Source organism: Pelodiscus sinensis, chromosome 1 (assembly GCF_052426305.1).
Source record: "Pelodiscus sinensis isolate ZL-2025 chromosome 1, ASM5242630v1, whole genome shotgun sequence".
NCBI lineage: Eukaryota > Metazoa > Chordata > Testudines > Trionychidae > Pelodiscus > Pelodiscus sinensis.
The window spans coordinates 84187958-84208361 of record NC_143052.1 but is presented as its reverse complement, the minus strand read 5'-3'; the positions used below and the strand labels follow the sequence as shown (position 1 = coordinate 84208361).

Sequence of the window (20404 nt, the reverse complement as noted above, 5' to 3'; positions counted from 1 at the left end):
TTTGTAAGATTAGGGTGATAAATTGTACCTTGTTTGCTACCTCAAATGTATACTAGGTGACCACGTAAAAAGTTGTTTACAAAGGTAACTATGTACCTGCTAAAAATCTTAGCACTTACACGCACTAAAGGCTCTGCAGGATAAAGCTAAACTGCAGAACCCACAGCCAACCCTTCCCGGGAGCAGGACTGCTAGCATAGCTGCCACCCTAGGATTGGGGCCAGCAAGGGCTGCCAGCCCTGCTCTCAGGGAGGCTTTTCGGCAGGTTCTACAGCCAGCTTCCTTGCAGTGTGGGGAGCCAGGATGGGCCAGCCCCATGATGGACAGGGTCTGCTCTGGCCAGCCAGAGTAACCTCTGCCTCCCATGGGCCCCATGGCACTGGAGCAGCCCCATGCCCAGGGCAGGCAGGGAGCAGTTCCAGCCTCTACCAGTTAACTGGAACCCTCACCTGTTAAGGGTGTGGCTGACAGGTTAACATTTCACATCGCTAATGTACACATTCAAGATGGTCAACAAAGCTAGAAGTTATGGGATATTTTTTTTCCCCAGTCAACTATCAGAATCAAAATTAAAAATAGTTACCTTGAGGCAACGATGAAGTCTTCTAGACTTTAAGTCCCAGATATTAACAGTGTTATCAAGGCCTCCACTGACGATATGCATAGAACTGGAATTTAAGCTCACACATGTCTGTTTTGCCTAGTAAAAAAAAAACAGCCATAAGAAATTATAATTACAGATTTGGTAGCTTTTTCCATATATATTTCTCTTATATCATGTAAATACTCAAGAGCTTAATATAAGCAGTCCTACTGACTTCAGTGCACCCAGTTTTTACTTATATAGGTGAGGAATAATCAGATTGGACTATATGTATATTAAATATTAAACCTATCATACTAACTCAAACTTCTCACTTTTCCTCTTCCCATTTCATGTTGCCACCACCTCAGCTTTTTTTATATTGCATATGAAAAATGCATATTGAAATAGCCTCCCCAAAAGTGATTCCTTACACTTCTAGTATCACACAATAACTACCGTGAATAAATGAGATAAGACTTTCAAAAACAAATTACTTAAAGAGACTCTGTGAAGCTGTCTAGGTCTCCAAGTTCATATTCTTTAAACATTACAGAGAATATTTTAGTAGAAAGCATTTCAATTCCACAGAGTACTTCTTAAAAAAAAAAAAAAAAAAAAAAAAAAAATAGTCACTGCAGCACTGAATTTGGAAAGAAAAAAAAGCCACTCAACGACAGACCTACAGTGATGATAAAAAATTATTATTAAAGTTTCACTTTGAAGTTCTTAGGTCCAGGAACACTATAGAGAGTCCATGTATTTTCTAGAGTCAGTCATTCTCATCACTGGTATCAAGCAGTTAAAAGTAGCTACATTCAGACATCTAAACAGACAAATTTCACCAGTATTCCCACAAATCTGTAAAAGCCCGACCTTTATATACTTGGTTACCAATATTTTAGTTTGTTAGCATTTAGTAAGGCTTTTGATACTGTCTTGTATGACCATCTCATAAACAAACTAGGAAAATACAATATAGACAGAAATACTATGTAACCATTCTCAGAGAGTAATCAGTTGCTCACAATAAAGCTGGAAAGGGTATATTGAGTGGAGACCTGCAGGTATCAGTGGTTTAGATAACAGCGTAAAAAGAAAAACAAACAATGAATAGTCTAGCAGCACCTTAGAGACTAACAAAACACACAGATGGTATTAAGAGCTTTTGTGGGCCCAGCCCACTTCTTCAGATGAATGGAGTTAAAGGTCCAGTTTCTAAATAAATAGCAGATGGGGGGCAGGAAGGAAAGAGGGAGAAAAAGGAAAAAGTATAGTCAATTCGATGTCCGTTTCATATAACATGGACACAAGAAGGTACTAATTGACTATTCTTTTCCCTCCCCTTCTTTTTCCTTCCCTCTCCCACCCCATCCGCTATTTATTTAGAAACTGGACCTTTAATAACTCCATTCAGCTGAAGAATTGGGCAGTGCCCACAAAAACTCATGATGCTAGCTACATGTTTTGTTAGTCTTTGGTGCAACTAGACTATTTGTTGTTTTTTAAGTTCTTTCAGTTATAGACTAACAGGCTATCCCTCTGAAACCTAGAGAGAGTACATTTATAAAGTTTGTGGATGATACCAAGTTGGGAGGAGTTTTGCAAGTGCTTTGGAGGATAAGATTAAAATTCAAAATGATCTGGACAAACTGAAAAGTGGCTGAAGTAAATGAAATGTAACGAGGACAAATATAAAGTACTCCACTTAGGAAGGAACAATCAGTTGCACACATACAAAACAGGAAATGACTGCTTATGAAGAAGTATTTTGGCAAGGAATATGGGGGTCATAGTGGATCAGAAGCTAAATAGGAGTCAATAGTTCAGGTTGCACCTCTAAAATCTGGGATAGAGGCAACAAGGGGGGGGGGGGTGGAGCGACTAGTCGATTATCCGATAAGCATTTGCTTATCAGATATTTGACCAGTCCTTTACATCCCTAATGTACATACAGGCTAAACTCATAAAATTTAAGAACAAGATTTAAGTCTCAGCTTCTGTCTTGTAATTAGTTAGTATTTACTGACAATGTAACCCAATGATACCTTGAACTCAATAAGACAACACAATATAATAAAATGGTAAATTAAATGCTCAATTTTCTAACATGTGGCATTGTGTGTCATTACCTTAACCGTCCTTATTGTAACTGTATCTAAATAAAGTTGTTAAACAGCATGCAGAGCAGACATCATGCAAATACAAAGACAGAAAAAAACGCCCAAAAGCCATAAGTTACACTTACCCCTTCAGCTAGTTCAAAAAGTGGAACAGGTTTACCTTTACAGCTTGAAACAACTATTTTATCACCAATTGTAGAGGCAGTGACCAGAAAATTATCTGAATTGGGAGTTAAGGACCACCGAATATAGATGATGAAATTGTGTACAGCTGCTGACAAGTATAGATAGCACTTACTTAAACTGATTGGCTTAAAGTTCAAAGTAGTATACCTTGAAAAGACATGGTTGCTTTGAAACAGTCTCATTTGCTCTTTGGGGAAAGGGGGAATAAAAAGATACACAGAAAGATTTCTTGCTCTTCTCTATTATATTTAATTAGACAGCAGTTATGAAAATGGTTTGCCTTTTCCTGAAATATATTCTCCTATATGACACCACTGTACCCCCAAATCTAACCAAAAAAAGAAGGCAAATTTGGGGAAAGGGTATCTGGATTATTTTTGTTGGTTAAATCTCCACTCTGCTAGCACCTAAACCAATGATACTCAGAGCCCCAACAATTCAGGACTCAAAGAGCCACAGTAGGGTGAATTCATTATTTACTATAGTACTATATATTCCAGTGATTTTCAAACTAGGCATTATGACCCAGTACTGGGTCGTGCAATGTCAGACACTGGGACTCGTTGCTGCAGAGTGATTAGTGGGGGATGCTAAGTCAGGCTTCCTGCCTATCCTGGCACCACAGACCACGCTGCACCCCAGAAGCAGCCAGCAGCAGGCCTAGCTCGAGGGGGAAAAAAGAATGCATAGGGCTCTGTACACTGCCCCTGCCCCGATCACTAGCTCCGCATGTCCATAGACTGGGAACCTGTTGCTGGCTGCTTCTGTGGCACAGCATGGTTTACAGTGCCAGGACTGGTACGAAGCATGCCTTAGCGTCCCCACTGCATTGCTGACCCAGAGCTGCTCAAGGTAAGCCCCTCTTGCCCCAAAGCCCGAGCCCCTCTCATACTGCCCAAAGCTCTCATCCTCAGCCCCACCCGTGTCTAGACTTTAGTCAAATTATGTTGGGTCACAGGTACCAACAATTTTCTTCAGCTGGGTCATGAGAAAAAAGAAGAAGTTTGAAAACCACTGATATATTCCTATTTAAACAGTATGACAGAAAATATTTAGATTTTATTAAATACTCACAGCAAAAAAAAAAAAAAAAAAAATGGACCAAGCACTATTTTATCAATTTTAATTGGTTAACAATATAGTAAAACAGGGGTGGGGACCAAAATCCCAGCCCCCAGTTTGCCTAGAACTGGCCCCTGAGGCTCATGGTTCCCTACCCCCAGCACTGGGCAGCCCACATTGGTGCTCCAGCCCCACCCCCCATGAGGCTGGACCACACAAAAATCTACTAATCTGGGCCCCCTAGGCTCTGGTGTGCAGGAGGAATATCTGTAGTGTTTTTCTGCCTCTCAGTCAAGGGCCACATCAGTGAGGGTTTGGAGGGGGTTTTCCCCCTCATGTGATGCGCCCAACTGATTTTTCTATGGGTCAGTGGCCTCCCACCCAAAAGGTTCTCCTCCCTGTAGTAAAAGTATCCTGATAGATTATTAATCAAAGTCACAGTGTGTTTTAATACCATGGGCTGCAAATAGCCACTAGACATACATTAAAGAGCCATTTGTGGCTCAGGTGCCTCAGCCAGAGTATCACTGAATTAAACAATTTAGTCTCCCATGTAATTTGATATTTTATCCCTCAACTCTAAATATTTTCTATACCAATGGACAAAACCTGTGCCTAAAAGTAAAAAAGCAGCTCTTCAAATCAAGACTCAAGTATTTGTAATTATCAGTTTTCATTTAATCCAGAAATTCAATCGAGTTTTGCAAAATTGCACAGACATAGTACCAAATTAACATCATAAAGGATATTATTACTTCCCCAACACAATGAGTTGACTTGATGTGAAGCATGTGGGTTGAACTGCTCCACCACTGTTATAGACGAGGAATCCCATATTTTAATATCATCTCCAGATGAAGCAAAACGGATGCTCTCCTGCATGGCTGCACCTATAAGCATAAAAAAAGCATGGGAGGAAAACAAGTTAGCTACCATTCATCTTGTAAATTAAGGGGAAGGATTCCCTCCACAATTTCTTACAAGATTTCCTTGATAAAATGATACAAAGTGTCAAGCTGACATTATACAAGCAGTCAAAAAGATGGCATTTGTAGCCTGTGATGTTAAATCTAACCTGCTGATAACTCATAACTGTTCAGGCTGAAGCCTTATAGGTGGTACATTTCCCCTCACCCTCTTGTAAATACTTAATTCTTTAAGTTCTTAATTGCTTCATTCTGAACCATGAGTATTTCAGAAACCACTTTTGAGAAACAGTAGATGGGAGCTATTCAGACTAAAATGGATTGTTCAAGTAAAGAATGGAAGTTTGATCTGTAAGCACTCCAGTACTTCCCCACCCTAGATCATATAAGGAGGTGGGGGGGGGGGGAATCTTAATCTGTGGTTTTAGTGACACAGGTCATACAAAAGAATATGAAATTTCAAATTTGCTGTCATTATCAATGCTGTTGGGTTTGGCTCTACATTCAACTTTGACAATAACAATAGACTACTTGGTTTCACTTTTCTTTATAGTCCCTTTTCTTTTCAGCTTCCTACTCAATAGCATCATTTTCTTTTTTGATTGTTTAGAAACGTTTCTATAGGATAGCTGGTTATTGTGCCTAAACAAACTGATACTTTCACTTAACTCAAGTTATTTTTAAAAATCCACACATGCAAATTAACCCTCAATCCGAGGGCAGGTCTACACTAGGGGGACAGGTGGATCTATGCAACACTATTTGCATTACATTAGCAGAGTAACTCAAATCAACATAGCTTAGTTGTACTTGCCACAGGATCTACACCAAGTTAGCTAAATGGAAACAAACTCTCCCATTAACTCCTCTTATTTTTCTCATTCTGGAGTACAGTAGTTAACAGGAGCAATCAGCAGTTGAGCTACCTCATATATTGACCCCCTCCCCCCCACTGGATCAATCATTGCCCTATGGATCCAGCCCAGTGGAGACACGCTATGTCAATGCTAAAACAACACTGCTGGGGATTCCTATGCCAATGGGAGAAGTTTCTCTATCATTTAAACCTATTCAACACGAAGTCCCCTTCCCCATAGATCTACTATTTACCATGATGTCTTCCACATAGTAAGGTCAGCAGGGCTGCTCTCTTGTCAACTCCACCTACTCTTTGCATCCTGTTGGAGTGCCAGAGTTGACAGGAGAGCACTTGGATCAGAGGCGATAAACTAACGCCCGAAGCAGCATCCTGTAGTGATGACAAGCCCTGGGAGCAGCAGTAACTAGGTCGACGGAAGAATTCCCAGACTGAGCTAGAGGAATGCAGCTACACCAGGGGGCTAGGCTTAGGCCTGGCTTTTCCAGAGCCCCCAGCACGGAGGTAGCGGAGTCTAACTATAGAACAAAACAGCAGATGTAGCTCAGGCCTAACCCAACCCCCCTGGCTCCCGGGGGACAGTTGAGCGACGCCCCCCGCACGCAGGTCTCGGCCTCCCCGCGCCGCCTCGCCCGTGGCTGGTTTCTAGCAGGCCCCGGGCGAGGTCCCCGCGCCGAGCCTCTGGGCGGGCTGCCTGGGTTAAACTGCGCTGCGGCGGCATCGGAATTGCGGGAACTTCGCTCTTGCTCCCCGTGCCGGCGGTTTCACGTGCCTGCGGACCGGAGAGGGAACTGACGGGGGGCAGGCCGTCCGACTCGGCGGGAGGTGTCCGCTGCCCAGGTAACCGGCACCTGGTCCTCCAGCGTTAAGCCCGCTCCGCCGCCCTCCCCTTTCCTATTGGCTAGGGCGCTCCGGCTTAGAGTCCTCTACGGGGTCCGACTCATGGTTCCAGCCAATGAGCGTTGCTTGCAGGAGCAAGCCCCGCGCAGACACTTACCCACGGGCGCCCCGCCCACTCCCTCTCCTCTGCGCGAGGTAGCTAGAGCGGAGTTTCCGCGCCTCTTGCAACTTAACAGCCCGTCCCAACAGCCACTGCGAGTCCCCAAACGGACTCTTGTGTACGGCGGCCCAGAGAGGGCAAAAGGGATAGAATGCGTTCGCCTTCCCTTTCCGCTACTGCTGCAGCGGCGCCTAGCGGGACGCGGCTGGGGGACGGGGGATGGAATCGTCAGCGGGGGGGGCCTCGGGCCGCGCCCTGTCGTTCCAGGGAACAGGGACGCGTCACTGGTGGGCAGACAAGCGGACGTGCAGGGACAGGCGGACAGACACGTGTGCACAGGCGGGCAGGGACGATGGATGCAAAATCCTGGTTAGCCAGTTAACGGGGGGCACGTGTCACATGTGCAGAGACATGCAGGGGTAGGCGGACACATGCGAGGGCTGAGTGACCCGTGGGCGCTGCTCCGGCTCTGCGCTGGGCTGGGGCCTGGCGAGGGGGGCGCAGGCGGAGGCGCACCAAGCTGCCAATGCCAGGGCGGTCTGGGTGGCGTGTTGAAGTGTTTATTGATCATTCCAGTAGCCTGGTCTGTAATGGGGATGAGCTTAGCTCCTGTGGCCAAAACTTTGACAACATTTAGATGTAGGTCCATAAGGACTGGACCAGCGTTTCCCAAACTATGGGCTGTGGCCCGTTACCGGTCTGCGAGAAAAAAATACCGGGCCTCAGCGTGGCTGCCAGGGTGTTCCGGGCTCCTGGACTGCCCATGCAGCGCCAGGTCCCCCAAGCCCTCAGCTGGGATGGGCTGGGCGGATGCAGCCGTATGTTTCAGGCTCCCGGCAGAGGGATAGTGAGGGTTACCAGGTGAGCTCTTATTGCTGGCTGGAGGGGGGGCAGTTGGATATGGGCTGCAGGGAAGCAGGGTTGGGGCAGTGGAGCTGCCCGGGGGAGATAGGGAGGGTAACGGGTCGGCAGAAGCAGAGCTGGCTGGGCGGGGGGAGGGAGCCGGCTGGCAGAAGCAGGGCTGGCTGGGGGGAGGCAGAAACCGGCTGGCAGAAGCAGAGGGGGGCGGGGGGAAACGGATAGCAGAAGCAGGGCTGGCCGGGGGGGGCGGGGGGAAACGGATAGCAGAAGCAGGGCTGGCGGGGGGGGGGGGGCAGGAGCAGTGGGGCTGGCCAGGGGAGATCATCGGGGGGGGGGGGGGGGACACACCTGGCGGGGGCAGAGAGACTGGCTGGGGAACCGTCCCGTGGAAGCAGGGCTGGCGGGGGCAGCAGGGCTTGCCAGGAGAGATCAGGAGAGAATTGGCTGGCAGGGACAGCAGGGCTGGCCCATAGTGGGCGGGGGGGGGGGGGGGGAGGGGGAAAAGAATCAGCCAGCGGGGAGCGGGACAGTTCAGAGCACATGCAGATTCTGAATAAAAATGTAAAAGCGGTGCCTTTTAAATATCCCCACTGCTAACAGTGAGGTTTAAAGGAACTACAATATGTCAGAATGAAGAGAACCTGGTTGGTGCATTCACCATCCGGAATGAGAATATGGATAAAAAATTCCAAAGATGGTGTCAGCTTCCTGAAAATAAATGAGCCCCTTTTCAATACACGATGTGGTGGTGCAGGGTTTTATTGGATTACAGTCCATTTTTCCAATCCATATTCCCTTAACTTGCTGGTAAGAATGTTATGGGTGGTCGTATCAAAAGCTTTACTAAAAGCTGGCCCTGGGGGCGTTGAGAGGACCAAAACCAATGTATTTGCATATCATCATTTGCTTAATGAATATGCAAATATACAAATGAATGTTACTGGTCCTCCGAAAGCTCGCGAATGGATTTACTGGTCCCCGTGTCAAAAAGCTTGGGAACCCCGGGACTGGTCCATATCATCATAATGGGTCAATGTCTAGTCCAGTTTCTTGCATGTGCCAGTCAGGTTATGTGTGCACCACCTAGCCTAACGGGGCTTCTCATGGTGACTGGCTTCTGTAATACTAAACAGATCGATAGAGCAAAAAAAAAGTACCCAGACGTGAACTACTTCAAGACAGGCTAAAAAGAAAAAACAACAAAATTCCACTTGTCATCACCTACAGACCACAACTTAAACCTCTCCAAGACATTATCAACAATCTACAACCTATCTTGAAAAATGACCCTTCACTCTCAGAGGCCTTGGGGGAAAGGCTCACTTACAGACAACCCCCTAACCTCAAATTATTTTCAATAACCACATAACACACCTCCATCACAATCATCCAGGAACCCAGCCCTGCAATCAGCCCCAGTGTCAACTCTGCCCTCACATCTACACCAGCGATTCATCACTGGACCCAACCACATCAGCTACCAAATCAGAGGCTCATTTAACTGCCATCAAATGCCAATAATGTCCCACTGACATGTATATTGGCCAAACTGGACAGTCTCTATGGGAAAAAATGAATGAACACAAATCAGATATCCAAAAAGGCAATACAGAAAAAACCTGTTGGAGAACACTTTAATCTACCTGGACACTCATTAATAGATTTCCAAGTCACCGGTTTGTTTTAATCAAATTCACAAGCCAAATACACAGAGAAGGATTGGAACTTAACTTCATTTACAAGTTTAATTCTTATGCAAATGGTATGAACAAAGAGATTGGCTGGCTCACACACTACCTTCCACATCCTATGATTTAACCCACCATCCAAACAATGGAGGTGCTAATGGTTCTTATCAGCCTCTTGTAACTATTTAGTCTTTAAAGGTGCTACTACACTATTTGTTGTTTTTTAAGTTTTTCCTTTTACAGACTCAGGTACCCCTTTGAAGCTTATCTACTCATTGTCTCTCTTTTTTTCTTACTCCCCTCCTTTTTTTCTCCTTTCTCTTTTATTCCTCCCTCTTCAGCCCCCTCTTATTTATTCTTGGATCTGGACTTCTAACACTCCTGTCATCTGAAGAAGTGGGCTGTGCCCAAGAAAGCTCATGATACCGTCTACATGTTTTGTTAATTTTTAAGGTGCTGCTAGTCTATTTTTTTAAAGTTTTTCCTGTTACAGACTAACTCGGCTACTCCTCTGATGCTATATATTTGAGGGAGGTTGTCTGTTGGCTTATCTCTTTGTTCAAGAACTCCTCATAAACAGTAAGAGCTAGGAGGTCAAATTCAATGTACAGCTTCCTCTTATCATAACTTAAAACAAGGTAATGATTTGGTTGTGCCAGAAAAATGGGAATGGGATTGCTTCTCATATAACCATACAGAAAAGAGACAGAATCACCAGGCACACGCACGCACGCACACACGCACACACACACACATATACACACACCCCTCCCCCGCATCCAGAACTGCCCCAACTCTGAGATTTCTACCCCTCCAAATGCCCACTAGAGTGGGCAGGGGTGGGCTGAATCCTCGCCCATCCCCACCATTTCAAACTAGACATTGTTGGCTGTTCCCCTTTGTCAGGATGTGAGGGGAAAGTGCAGTTTGCTGCATTCATCAATCTGACTGGGGAACATTGATGGCAGACAAACATAGAGATCTCCTGGTCTCCTCAACTTTCAATTCACCTTTTCTCTGCACCAACATTTCTTTCAGCCCCAAGACTGGATGTATCTCCAAAAGAAAGAACACTAATGCCACAGAAGTCCTTTGAAAAGAGCTGTTGGTGCAGGAGATAAAACATGAGCAATGATTTTTTGATCATGATGAATGTAAGGAATAAAGACACAATGCTAAAGGCTGTCAGGAAAAGTAATGGCATTTTGTAGAACGGTAGCATGATTTTGTTTTTTCTTGACCTTAGCTCACTTACATAGACCAGGACAACTGAAGTGAACCAGATAAATCACCATTTTATCAGAAAAGGAGTTGACATAGGCATTTTATACCTAGCAATGCTGAGATCATTTATTAGGTAAAGACTCACTGAAAGCACAGCCAATACCAAGGAAGCAAAGGGTTCAAGCAATCTGCACTGTATCATTTTGTTTTGCTGCTTTTGTTTTTAATAGCTCCCTAGTAGTCTTTTAAAGCTAGAGAATAATGACAATATGAAGCACCGACGCTGGCTTTGAGGAACTGACAACTGTCCATTTAACACATCAAACATTTCTCTTGTTGGAAAGCTCAAAGAAGCTGGAGTAGCAACTCTCATTCACAGGCATAAATGCAAAGAAGTGCTGTTGCATGGCTGATTATTAAAAATAAATGGGGAGCAGAGACAGAAGGTCTGACCTGGAAAGTTCAGTGTAAGAGATGAACTTTCTCCAAAATGAGGTCGCTTTATTTATATTTATTACTAAAAAATTTACTCAGAGTTGCTCAGGTCCTTACCTCAAATAATTTTTGTTTTTCTTCATTTAAATCATTGCTCTGGGGTGGGGCTGAGGATGAAGAATTCAGTTACAGGCTATCTTGGGGAGAGAAGACTACCCCAGCCTTCTCTCACTGCAGCAATTTGGGGCCAGGTGAGAAGCGCTTCTCAATGGCCAGTGCAGCTCCAATGGGCACAGCTAGAGGAGGGCTGCATGTCACTCAGCTGCAGTAGGTCCAGGTTGTGTATACAGCTGCGTTGGCATAGACGGCGCTGTGGTAGACTGTAGAATGAGCTATGCTGGCTTCAGGTATGGGTCACATAGTCACATAGGGTATGTCTACACTACCCCGCTAGTTCGAACTAGCGGGGTAATGTAGGCATACCGCACTTGCAAATGAAGCCCGGGATTTGAATTTCCCGGGCTTCATTTGCATAAGCCGGCCGGCGCCATTTTTAAATGCCGGCTTGTTCGAACCCCGTGCCGCGCGGCTACACGCGGCACGGGCTAGATAGTTCGAACTAGCAAGCCACGTGGAACGAGGTGTACAGATAGTTCGGAATGGCTTGCTAGTTCGAACTATCTAGCCCGTGCCGCGTGTAGCCGCGCGGCACGGGGTTCGAACAAGCCAGCATTTAAAAATGGCGCCGGCTGGCTTATGCAAATGAAGCCCGGGAAATTCAAATCCCGGGCTTCATTTGCAAGTGCGGTATGCCTACATTACCACCCTAGTTCGAACTAGGGTGGTAGTGTAGACATACCCATAGTTACTTGCAAGTTTGCCATAGAACAGGCAGGGGCAACCAATCATCATAATGATAACTCTGAAGATTTGGTTGACTCTTCTTGCTTGACCATTAGTCTGTGGGTGATGGGTAAATGAGGCAAGGGACTTAATGTAAAGGGTGCTGAGAAATTCCTGCCAGAATCAGGAGATAAATTGGCATCCCCAGTTTGATGTGTCTGTCAGTAATGCATGGTAACAGATGACATTTTCTGGGAAGAGCCAGTGGCCATGTTTATGCTAATGAGGCGCAGGATATTTAAATCCTGGCTTCATTAGCAATTTCGATGTGCCTAATCTACAGCTCTCTGTTGACAGAGAGGTGTAGTCTAGACACACCCTGGGTGCCCAACTTGAGAGACGCAGGTTTTCCTCAGGTGTCATAGACTAAGTCTACATTAGGGGGCAATGCTGAGCTAAAGGACATAACTCCAGCTATGTGAATAGAGTAGCCTAGTGTTGATGTACCTTAATTTGAGTTACAACAGCATCTCCACTGCAGAGGATTTACAGGAACATGATCTGTAGTCAATTTAGTAGGTCTTTACTAGACATGCTAAATCAACCCCTGCTGCGCCATCTCCTGATAAGTATAGAGAAGGCCAAAGAAGTAACTAACACCACCCTTTTACTGCAGGACAGGGATAAGCCCAGTAACATGCTTGTCCCAGCTGCTAGTCTTCAAACTATGGAATTAAACAAGAAACAGTCCTCTCTCCTAATATTTGCGGGGACGCGGAGATTGATGGAGTGCATATTGCAGAAATTAGAGTATGAAGCTAACAAAGACTTATCTGAGTTTAACAGACTATAAACCCTAGTCTACATTCAGTGGTAAGGGAAGAAAAATCCATCCATATTCCTATAATATAGAAAGCTAGAAGCAATTTACTTTGCAATTAATTTTATGTTTTACTCTATGCAATTGTTGAAAATGTGTTTAAATATGAACTTTCTTCCTTACAAGCAGGTTGTTAACTAAGGAATTTAATTATATGTTAAAGAAAAATGTTGTCTCTAATGCTATCTTCTGGAACCTGAAACGAATCCTTAATCCTGTGTTTATGAAAGTAAAATCTGCTGCTATGGATACAATTATATTAAAATTTCAGCATTACCATTTCTCTGAAGTGCTAAGGGGAGATTGTAGAACAAATTCTTATTTCAATAAAAAAAATCATTAATAGCATAAAATATTTATAAATGAATGTGAAAAGAATTCTATTGGATATGGGTCTCCTCTGTAACAAAAAATCTTTTTACTTATACAGCACTTTTCACCTGATGCTCTCGTAGTGCTTTACAAATATTAATTAAGCCTCACAAAAACCCTCTTTATTCTTCAAGGTGACCTTCAAAAAGAAAAAAGGAAGTATGGATCTGATAAATGGATTGTAAGGTGGATAGAAAGCTGGCTATATTGTCAGGTTCAATGGGTAGTGATCAATGGCTCGATGTCTGGTTGGTGGTCGGTGTCAAGCGTAGTGCCCCCAAGGGTCAGTTCTGGGGCTAGTTTTGCTCAACATCTTTATTAATGACCTGGATGAGGGGATGGATTGTAGCCTCAGCATGACACTAAAATAGGCTGAGGGATTTGGGCTTATTTAGTCTATAGAAGAGAAGAGTGAGGGGGGATTTGATAGCAGTCTTTAACTACCTGAAGGGGGCTTCCTGAGAGGATGGAGAGAGGCTGTTCTCAGTGGTGACAAATGATAGAACGAGAAACAATGGTCTCAAGTTGCAGTAGGGAGGTCTAGGTTGGATATTAGGAAAGACTGGAATGGGTTACCTAGGGAGGTGGTAGAATCTCAATCCCTAGAGGTTTTTAAATCCCAGCTTGACAAAGCCCTGGCTGGGATGATTTGGTTGGCATTGATCCTGCTTTGAGCTCGGGGTTGGACTCAATGACCTCCTGAGATCTCTTCCAAACCTATGATTCTATGAAAAGAATAAACACGAGGAATGTATTTTTTTTATATTTTCGGTACTTGTTGTGGGGTCTTTTTGAGGACTCTGGCTCTGTAGAGGGAGCATTCTCAGCCTTTAATTAGTTGTGAATCTTTACTCCCAACTATATTAGGCATTTGAGTTAATTATGAGTTATAACAGAGGTTTAAACCGTTTCACTAAAATATATATGTAAGCAGGGTCCGAATCACTGCTTCCAATTCAACCAACTGAAAGGGGAAAGGAGTTGTGGGTGTGGTTATGCTCATTCAGTTGTTTAGCCAGCGAGATAATCAACTGTTGATATGTAAATACAGCTCATGCTGGAATGAGAAAGAGATCGTAGGTGTGGTTATGTAAATCCAGTTCAGCCAGTGCTATAGGCCTGATGGATGGTCAGTTGTTAGAATGGAATGTGGTGTATTGTAACTAATTTGGATGTTGTGGGGTTGAGCTTGTGGAGGCCAAGTTTGCTGAAAGTCCCCTTGTCTGGGCTGGTGCTGGGAACAAGCACAGTACTGAGATGAGGTCCTCGACGAAGACCTGGATGGTCGTGATTCAGCTTCTGACTCTGAAGAGTATTCAGATGCAGACCACGGCGGTGCCATGGGTGGTGCTTTGGAGAGGTGATGCTGTCTGAATCTCTCCATGGACTCCGGCTTCCCCGTATGCACTTGTCTAGGTGGGAGCATGGTGGCTGGTGCTGGAGGATCGGTGCCTGGCGCCCTTTGCAGCACAGCAGGTGGAGCCTTCTCCAGTACCGAAGGCGGTACTGACGTTGTAGCTGGCGACACCGATCCCATCTGCAGTGCCGTTTGACGTAGCATTGTAGTGGGCAGTACCACCGTTGGTGGTGCTGACCAAGATCTGTGCCCTGCCGCTGTTACCGGTGCCGCTGAGGCCCCTGGTGCTGTAGGCGAACACTCCCAGTACTGAGGGAGCACAGGCTGAGGAGAAGACGTCATGAGCTCTATCAGCTCTTGCGCTGCTTCAAAGGTCTCTGGCATGGATGGCCTTTGCAGCTGTATCTGCTCCAGACTATGTTCCCACACCGTGTCATCGTGATGCCTCTGGGTGCCATCTTCCCGTCGGCACAGGGGGGATCAGGAGAGTGAATGTAACCGGTGCCGGCTCTTGTGCAGTCTCTTGGCCGGAGACCTCCCTCTGTTGTTCATTTTCTTCTTCGGCACCGGAGGCTGGAATCGGTGCCTTGGTGCCGAAGGCTTTGGTGCTGCGGTATGGAGAGGTTTCCTGCATGGATGCTGGTGCACTGTGGACCGCACCTCCCTTTTCTGGTGCCGGTTGAAGTGCTGACTCCATTACAATGAGTTTTAAGCAGGAATTTTTCTCTCTTTTGGTTCTTGGCTTAAAACTTCTGCAGATTTTACAGGAGTTCGTCAAGTGTGCCTCCCCCAGACACTTTAAGCAAGAGTCATGGGAGTCTCCACGCAGCATCAGTATAGCACAGGACGCACAGGGTTTGAAACCGTGCGGGCCTGGCATACCCTCCCCCAAAGGGGAAAGAACACTCAAAATACCTAAGTGCTAACTATACTATTAAATGCAAACTAAGGCTAAAGAACTCTTTACACTACAAAGAACCCTGATCACTGGATTAATAAGTCAACAAGAGAAGCTGCAACAACTGTCACAGGTGATAAGAAGGAACTGAAGTGGGGGAGGGCTGGCAGAGGTATTTATGCCTTGTTATCGTGGTGCCACTCCAGAGGGCAACCTGCCGGCCCAACGGGTACCTCTGGAGAAAAAATGCTCCAGGAACTGTGCACGCAGCACGTGCACGCAGCACGCACACGCACCTAATTCCAATGCACATGAGCAACCACTTGAAGAAGGAGGAACTTGAACCAGCAGGCTACATGCTCTCTAGGTGTGAGCTGTGAGACTGGTTCAACCTGTCTCTTCCCTCCCTTTCACCCCCCCCCCCCCCCCCCGTTCTAAGGATAGACCTAAAACAGACTCCATAAGGAGTCTCTTTGTTAGTTTGAAATACTATTCCAGTGGGAGCTGGAATCTTTTGGCCAGCCTAAGTGGTGAGCCAAGAGCTGAAATCACTAGGCTTAGCACAGAGCCAGACCGATCATGGAAGCAGCAGCTGGCAGGAGCAAGCGGTCATTAGGGTGGCTGGCAGCAGTGGCCAGCAGGCAGCCGGTAGGAATAGCAGCAGGCAGCTGGCAGGAGCAGGCGGCAGGTGGCCAGTAGGAACAGCGGCAGGCAGCCAGCAGGGTGGCTGTCAGGAGCGGGCAGCCAGCAGGGCAGTTGGCAGGAATAGGCAACCAGCAGGGCGGCCAGCGGGTGGCTAGTAAGAGCAGCAGCAGGCAGTTAGCAGGGAGGACTGGCAGGAGCAGGTGGCCAGCAGGCAGGAGCAGCAGCAAGTGGTCAACAGCTTGGGTGAGATGCCTCCTATTCCCCCACCCCCAAGAGTGGGAGGTGAGCTCTGAAAATGACCCCTGAGCTCTGAAATACCCTGACCAAGGGCAGCAACTCTGAGTGGGGTACGGAGAAAGCTTGGGCATGTGAATGGGACATTTACATTGCTGGACTTATGTGCTTGAGAGGCAAAGGACATTGCTCAATCCATTTGAGCTGGGATGTTTACTCGTGGTTTGGTTAGGAATTTTCCCAATACAATTTTGGTATTTTTCCAAGCTAATGCCATGTTAATTCTCTCCCTCTTACATTAAAAGTTTATTTTCTATGCTCAGACTCTGTGCTTGTGAGTGGAGAAGCATTGCCTCTCAGAGGCTCCCAGGGTTTTTTGATTTTCCCAGGCTACTGGGTGGGGGCTTGAGCCAGTTCTGTGAGAGATGGATGAAAAGAAACCCCGAGATATTGAACCCAGCCCTGGCTGCTGCCAACACTACCTGGCAAAAGGGTTACATTTGTTACCTAATTAGTTCTTCGGGTTTGATTTCTTGATTCTTCCAATGTGATAATCCTAGTAGTACTCCTCTTATCCATAGTGTTGAGGAAAAACAACCAACACAACCCCCCGAGTGTGTGCTGTGACTAGCAGCTGGAAACTGTTGGCTTCTAATTTAAGTTTGAAATCTAGAAGGCTCTGCTGATTGGCTGAGCCTTGGTACAGGGAGGGACTATCAGGCAGTCCAAGGCTTTATAAAGGAGTGAGTCAGCGACCAGGGAGCTTCCAAACAGGTGATTGCAAACAGGGAGTTTAGAGAGGGAGTTTGGAAGGGGAGAAGAAAGGGAGCGAGGTACTCTGGTCTTTCCTTTAAACCCTTTTTTAGGCTAGCAGGTATGGATGGTGATAGTTCGGCTGTTGTTACCTGCACAGCATGTGCCATGTTTGTCTTCCTCCCGGAAGAAAGAAGAGATTTCATCTGCACTAAGTGCAAGCTGGAGGAAAAAATTAGAGGACTGGAGGTCCAAATGTCGACACTACACTCAATCAGAGAGGATGAAGACTTCCTCGACAGAAGGCAGTATTTAATCCTGCAAGCAAGGCAGGTGGAAGAGCCAGAGAGGGCAGTACAGGACGAGGAAGAGAACTGGCAGCATGTAACTTCTAGAAGGAAAAAAAAAGCCAGCACAGGAATCCCCCATTCCTACTGAGGTAAGTAATCACTTTCAGGCTCTCTCCACAGGCTCTGTGATGGAGAATGCTTTGGAAGGGACTTCACAAGGAAGAAATCAAAAGGGAACCACTGCAACTGGAAGACATGGGATGCATAGTCCTAGGGATGGTCGTTCCACGACCACCACCCCTAAAAGAAGAAGGCAGGTGGTGATGGTCAGGGACTCCCTCCTAAGAGGGACTGAGCCATCCATCTGCCATCCGGACCTGGAATCTCGAGAGGTGGGCTGCTTACCGGGAGCTAGAATTCAGGATTTGACCAAGAGGCTTACCAAACTGATCAAACCTTTGGAACGCTACCCCTTCCTGCTTCTCCACATGGGAACTAACAATACTGCCAAGAATGACCTTCAGCAGGTTACTACAGATTACGTAGAGTTGGGAAGAAGGATCAAAGAATTTGGAGCGCAAGTAGTGTTCTTGTCCATCCTCTCTGTTGAAGGGAAAGGACTGGGCAGGGATTGTCGAATTGAGGAAGTAAATGCGTGGTTGCACAGATGGTGTCACAGAGAGGGCTTTGGTTTCTTCAACCATGGGACTCTGTTCCAGGCACAAGGATTGTTAGGAAGAGATGGGATCCACCTAACAAAGAGAGGAAGGAGCATGCTTGCAGGCAGTCTTGCAAACTTAGTGAGGAGGGCTTTAAACTAGGTTTGTTGGGGGATGGTGACCAAAACCCTGAGTGGAGCGGGGAAGTCGGATACCGGGAAGAAATGCAAAGAGGAACGAGCAACAAAGGTGGACCCCTGATTCGAATGCAGAGGGTAAGGTGATCAACTGGTTATCTAAGGTGTTTGTACACCAATGTGAGAAGCCTAGGTAACAAACAGGAAGAATTGGAGGCCCTGGACCAGTCCAAGAACTACGATTTGATTGGGATAACTGAGACTTGGTGGGATGACTCACATGACTGCAGTGCTTCATGGACGGATATAAACTGTTCAGGAAGAACAGGCAGGGGAGAAAAGGATGAGGAGTTGCACTGTATGTAAGAGCACTATGATTGCTCAGAACTCCAGTATATAGAGGGGAGAAAAGCCTGTTGAGAGTCTATGGGTTAAGCTCAGAGGTGTAAGGAACAGCAGTGATGTTGTGGCTGGTGTCTACTACAGGCCACCAAATCAGGTAGATGAGGTTTTCTTCAGACAACTGAGAGAAGTTTCCAGATCGCAGGCCCTGGTTCTCATGGGGGACTTTAATCACCCTGACATCTGTTGGGAGACCAATACGGCAGTACACAGGCAATTCAGGAAGTTTTTGGAGAATGTTGGGGATAACTTCTTGGTACAAGTGCTGCAGGATCCAATCAGGGGCTGTGCGCAGCTTGACCTGCTACTCACAAACAGGGAGGAACTAACAGGGGAAGTAGAGATAGGTGACAACCTAGGAAGCAGTGATCATGAGATGGTAGATTTCAAGATCCTGACCAAAGGAAGAAAAGAGAGTAATAAAATACACACCTTGAACTTCAGAAAATCAGACTTTGACTCCCTCAGAGATCTGATGGGCAGAATCCACTGGCATGCTAACATGAAAGGGAAAGGAGCCCAGGAGAGCTGTAAGTATTTAAAAGAAGCCTTATTGAAGGCACAGAAAGAAACCATTCCAATGCATAGCAAGAGAAGCAAATATGGTAGGAGACCGGATTGGCTTACCGGGAAATCCTTGGTGAACTTAAGCACAAAAAGGGAGCTTACAAAAAGTGGAAACTTGGACAGATGACTAGGGAGGGGTATAAATGTATAGCTCGAGAATGCAGGGAAGTTATCAGGAAGGCAAAAGCGCAACTGGAATTGCAACTCGCAAGGGATGTGAAGGATAACAAGAAAGGTTTCTACAGGCATGTTAGCAAGAAGAAGGTGATCAGAGAGAGTGTGGGGTCTCTACTGGATGAAGGTGGTAACCTAGTGACAGATGATGTGGGGAAAGCTGAAGCACTTAATGCTTTCCTTGCCTTTGTCTTCACGGACAAGGTCAGCTCCCAGACTAATGTGCTAAGTGACGCAATATGGGATGAAGGTGAACAGCCCTTGGTGGGGAAAGAACAGGTTAGGAGCTATTTAGAAAAGCTAAACATACATCCATCCATGGATCTGGACTTAATACATCCGAGAGTACTGAGGGAGTTGGCAAATGTCATTGAGGAGCCTTTGGCCATTATCTTTGAAAAGTCATGGAGACCAGGAGAGATCCCAGATAATTGGAAAAAGGTAAATGTAGTGCCCATCTTTAAGAAAGGAAAGAAGGATGATCCAGGGAACTATAGGCTGGTCAGTCTTACCTCAGTCCCTGGAAAAATCATGGAGGGGATCCTCAAGGAATCCATTTTGAAGCACTTGGAAGAGGGGAAGGTGATCAGGAATAGTCAGTATGGATTCACAAAGGGAAAGTTGTGCCTGACCAATCTGCTTAGCTTCTATGATGAGGTAACTGGCTCTGTGGATATGGGAAAGTCAGTGGATGTGATATATCTTGACTTTAGCAAGGCTTTTGATGCCGTTTCCCACAATATTCTTGCCAGCAAGTTAAGGTAATGTGGATTGGATAAATGGATGGTAAGATGGCTAGAAAACTGGCTGGAAGGTCAGGCCCAGTGAGTAGTGATTAATGGCTCGATGTCAGGGTGGCCCCAAGGTTTGGTTCTGGGACCAGTTTTGTTCAACATCTTTATTAATTACCTGGATGAGAGCATGGATTGCACCCTCAGCAAGTTTGCGGATGACACTAAGCTAAGAGGAGAGGTAGATACAATGGAGGGCAGCGATAGAGTCCAGAGTGACTTGGACAAATTGGATGATTGGGCCACAAGAAATCTGATGAGGTTCAGCAAGGACGAGTGTAGAGTCCTACACTTGGGACGGAAGAATCCCAAGCATTGTTGCAGGATGGGGACCAACTGGCTAAGTAGCAGTTTTGTAGAAAAGGACCTGGGGGTTACAGTGGATGAGAAGCTGGATTTGAGTCAACAGTGTGCCCTTGTAGCCAAGAAGTCTAATG

General features: G+C 46.0%; 1 protein-coding gene and 1 long non-coding RNA gene across 4 annotated transcripts in view; one reads left to right on the top strand and one right to left on the bottom strand.

Annotated features, from left to right (window-relative positions):
* The window catches only part of NEDD1 (NEDD1 gamma-tubulin ring complex targeting factor), a 45846-nt gene extending 38961 nt beyond the window's left edge, over positions 1-6885 (bottom strand). The window contains exons 1-4 of one of the 3 annotated variants that reach the window (XM_006118281.5): positions 6755-6885; positions 4704-4844; positions 2832-2926; positions 584-700 (exon numbers count right to left, since the gene is read on the bottom strand). In XM_006118281.5, coding sequence (XP_006118343.3) covers positions 584-700; positions 2832-2926; positions 4704-4836 — 345 coding nt within the window. In that variant the 5' untranslated portion in view covers positions 4837-4844; positions 6755-6885. Of the gene's footprint in view, positions 1-583; positions 701-2831; positions 2927-4703; positions 4845-5990; positions 6373-6529; positions 6684-6754 lie in introns of those variants that run through there. The other 2 variants (XM_075933837.2, XM_006118280.5) reach the window with 2 other exon arrangements.
* The window catches only part of LOC142830216 (uncharacterized), a 46938-nt gene continuing 33007 nt past the window's right edge, over positions 6474-20404 (top strand). Inside the window, exon 1 of the long non-coding RNA XR_012905263.2 lies at positions 6474-6597. This is a non-coding gene — a long non-coding RNA (uncharacterized LOC142830216). The remainder of the gene's footprint in view (positions 6598-20404) is intronic.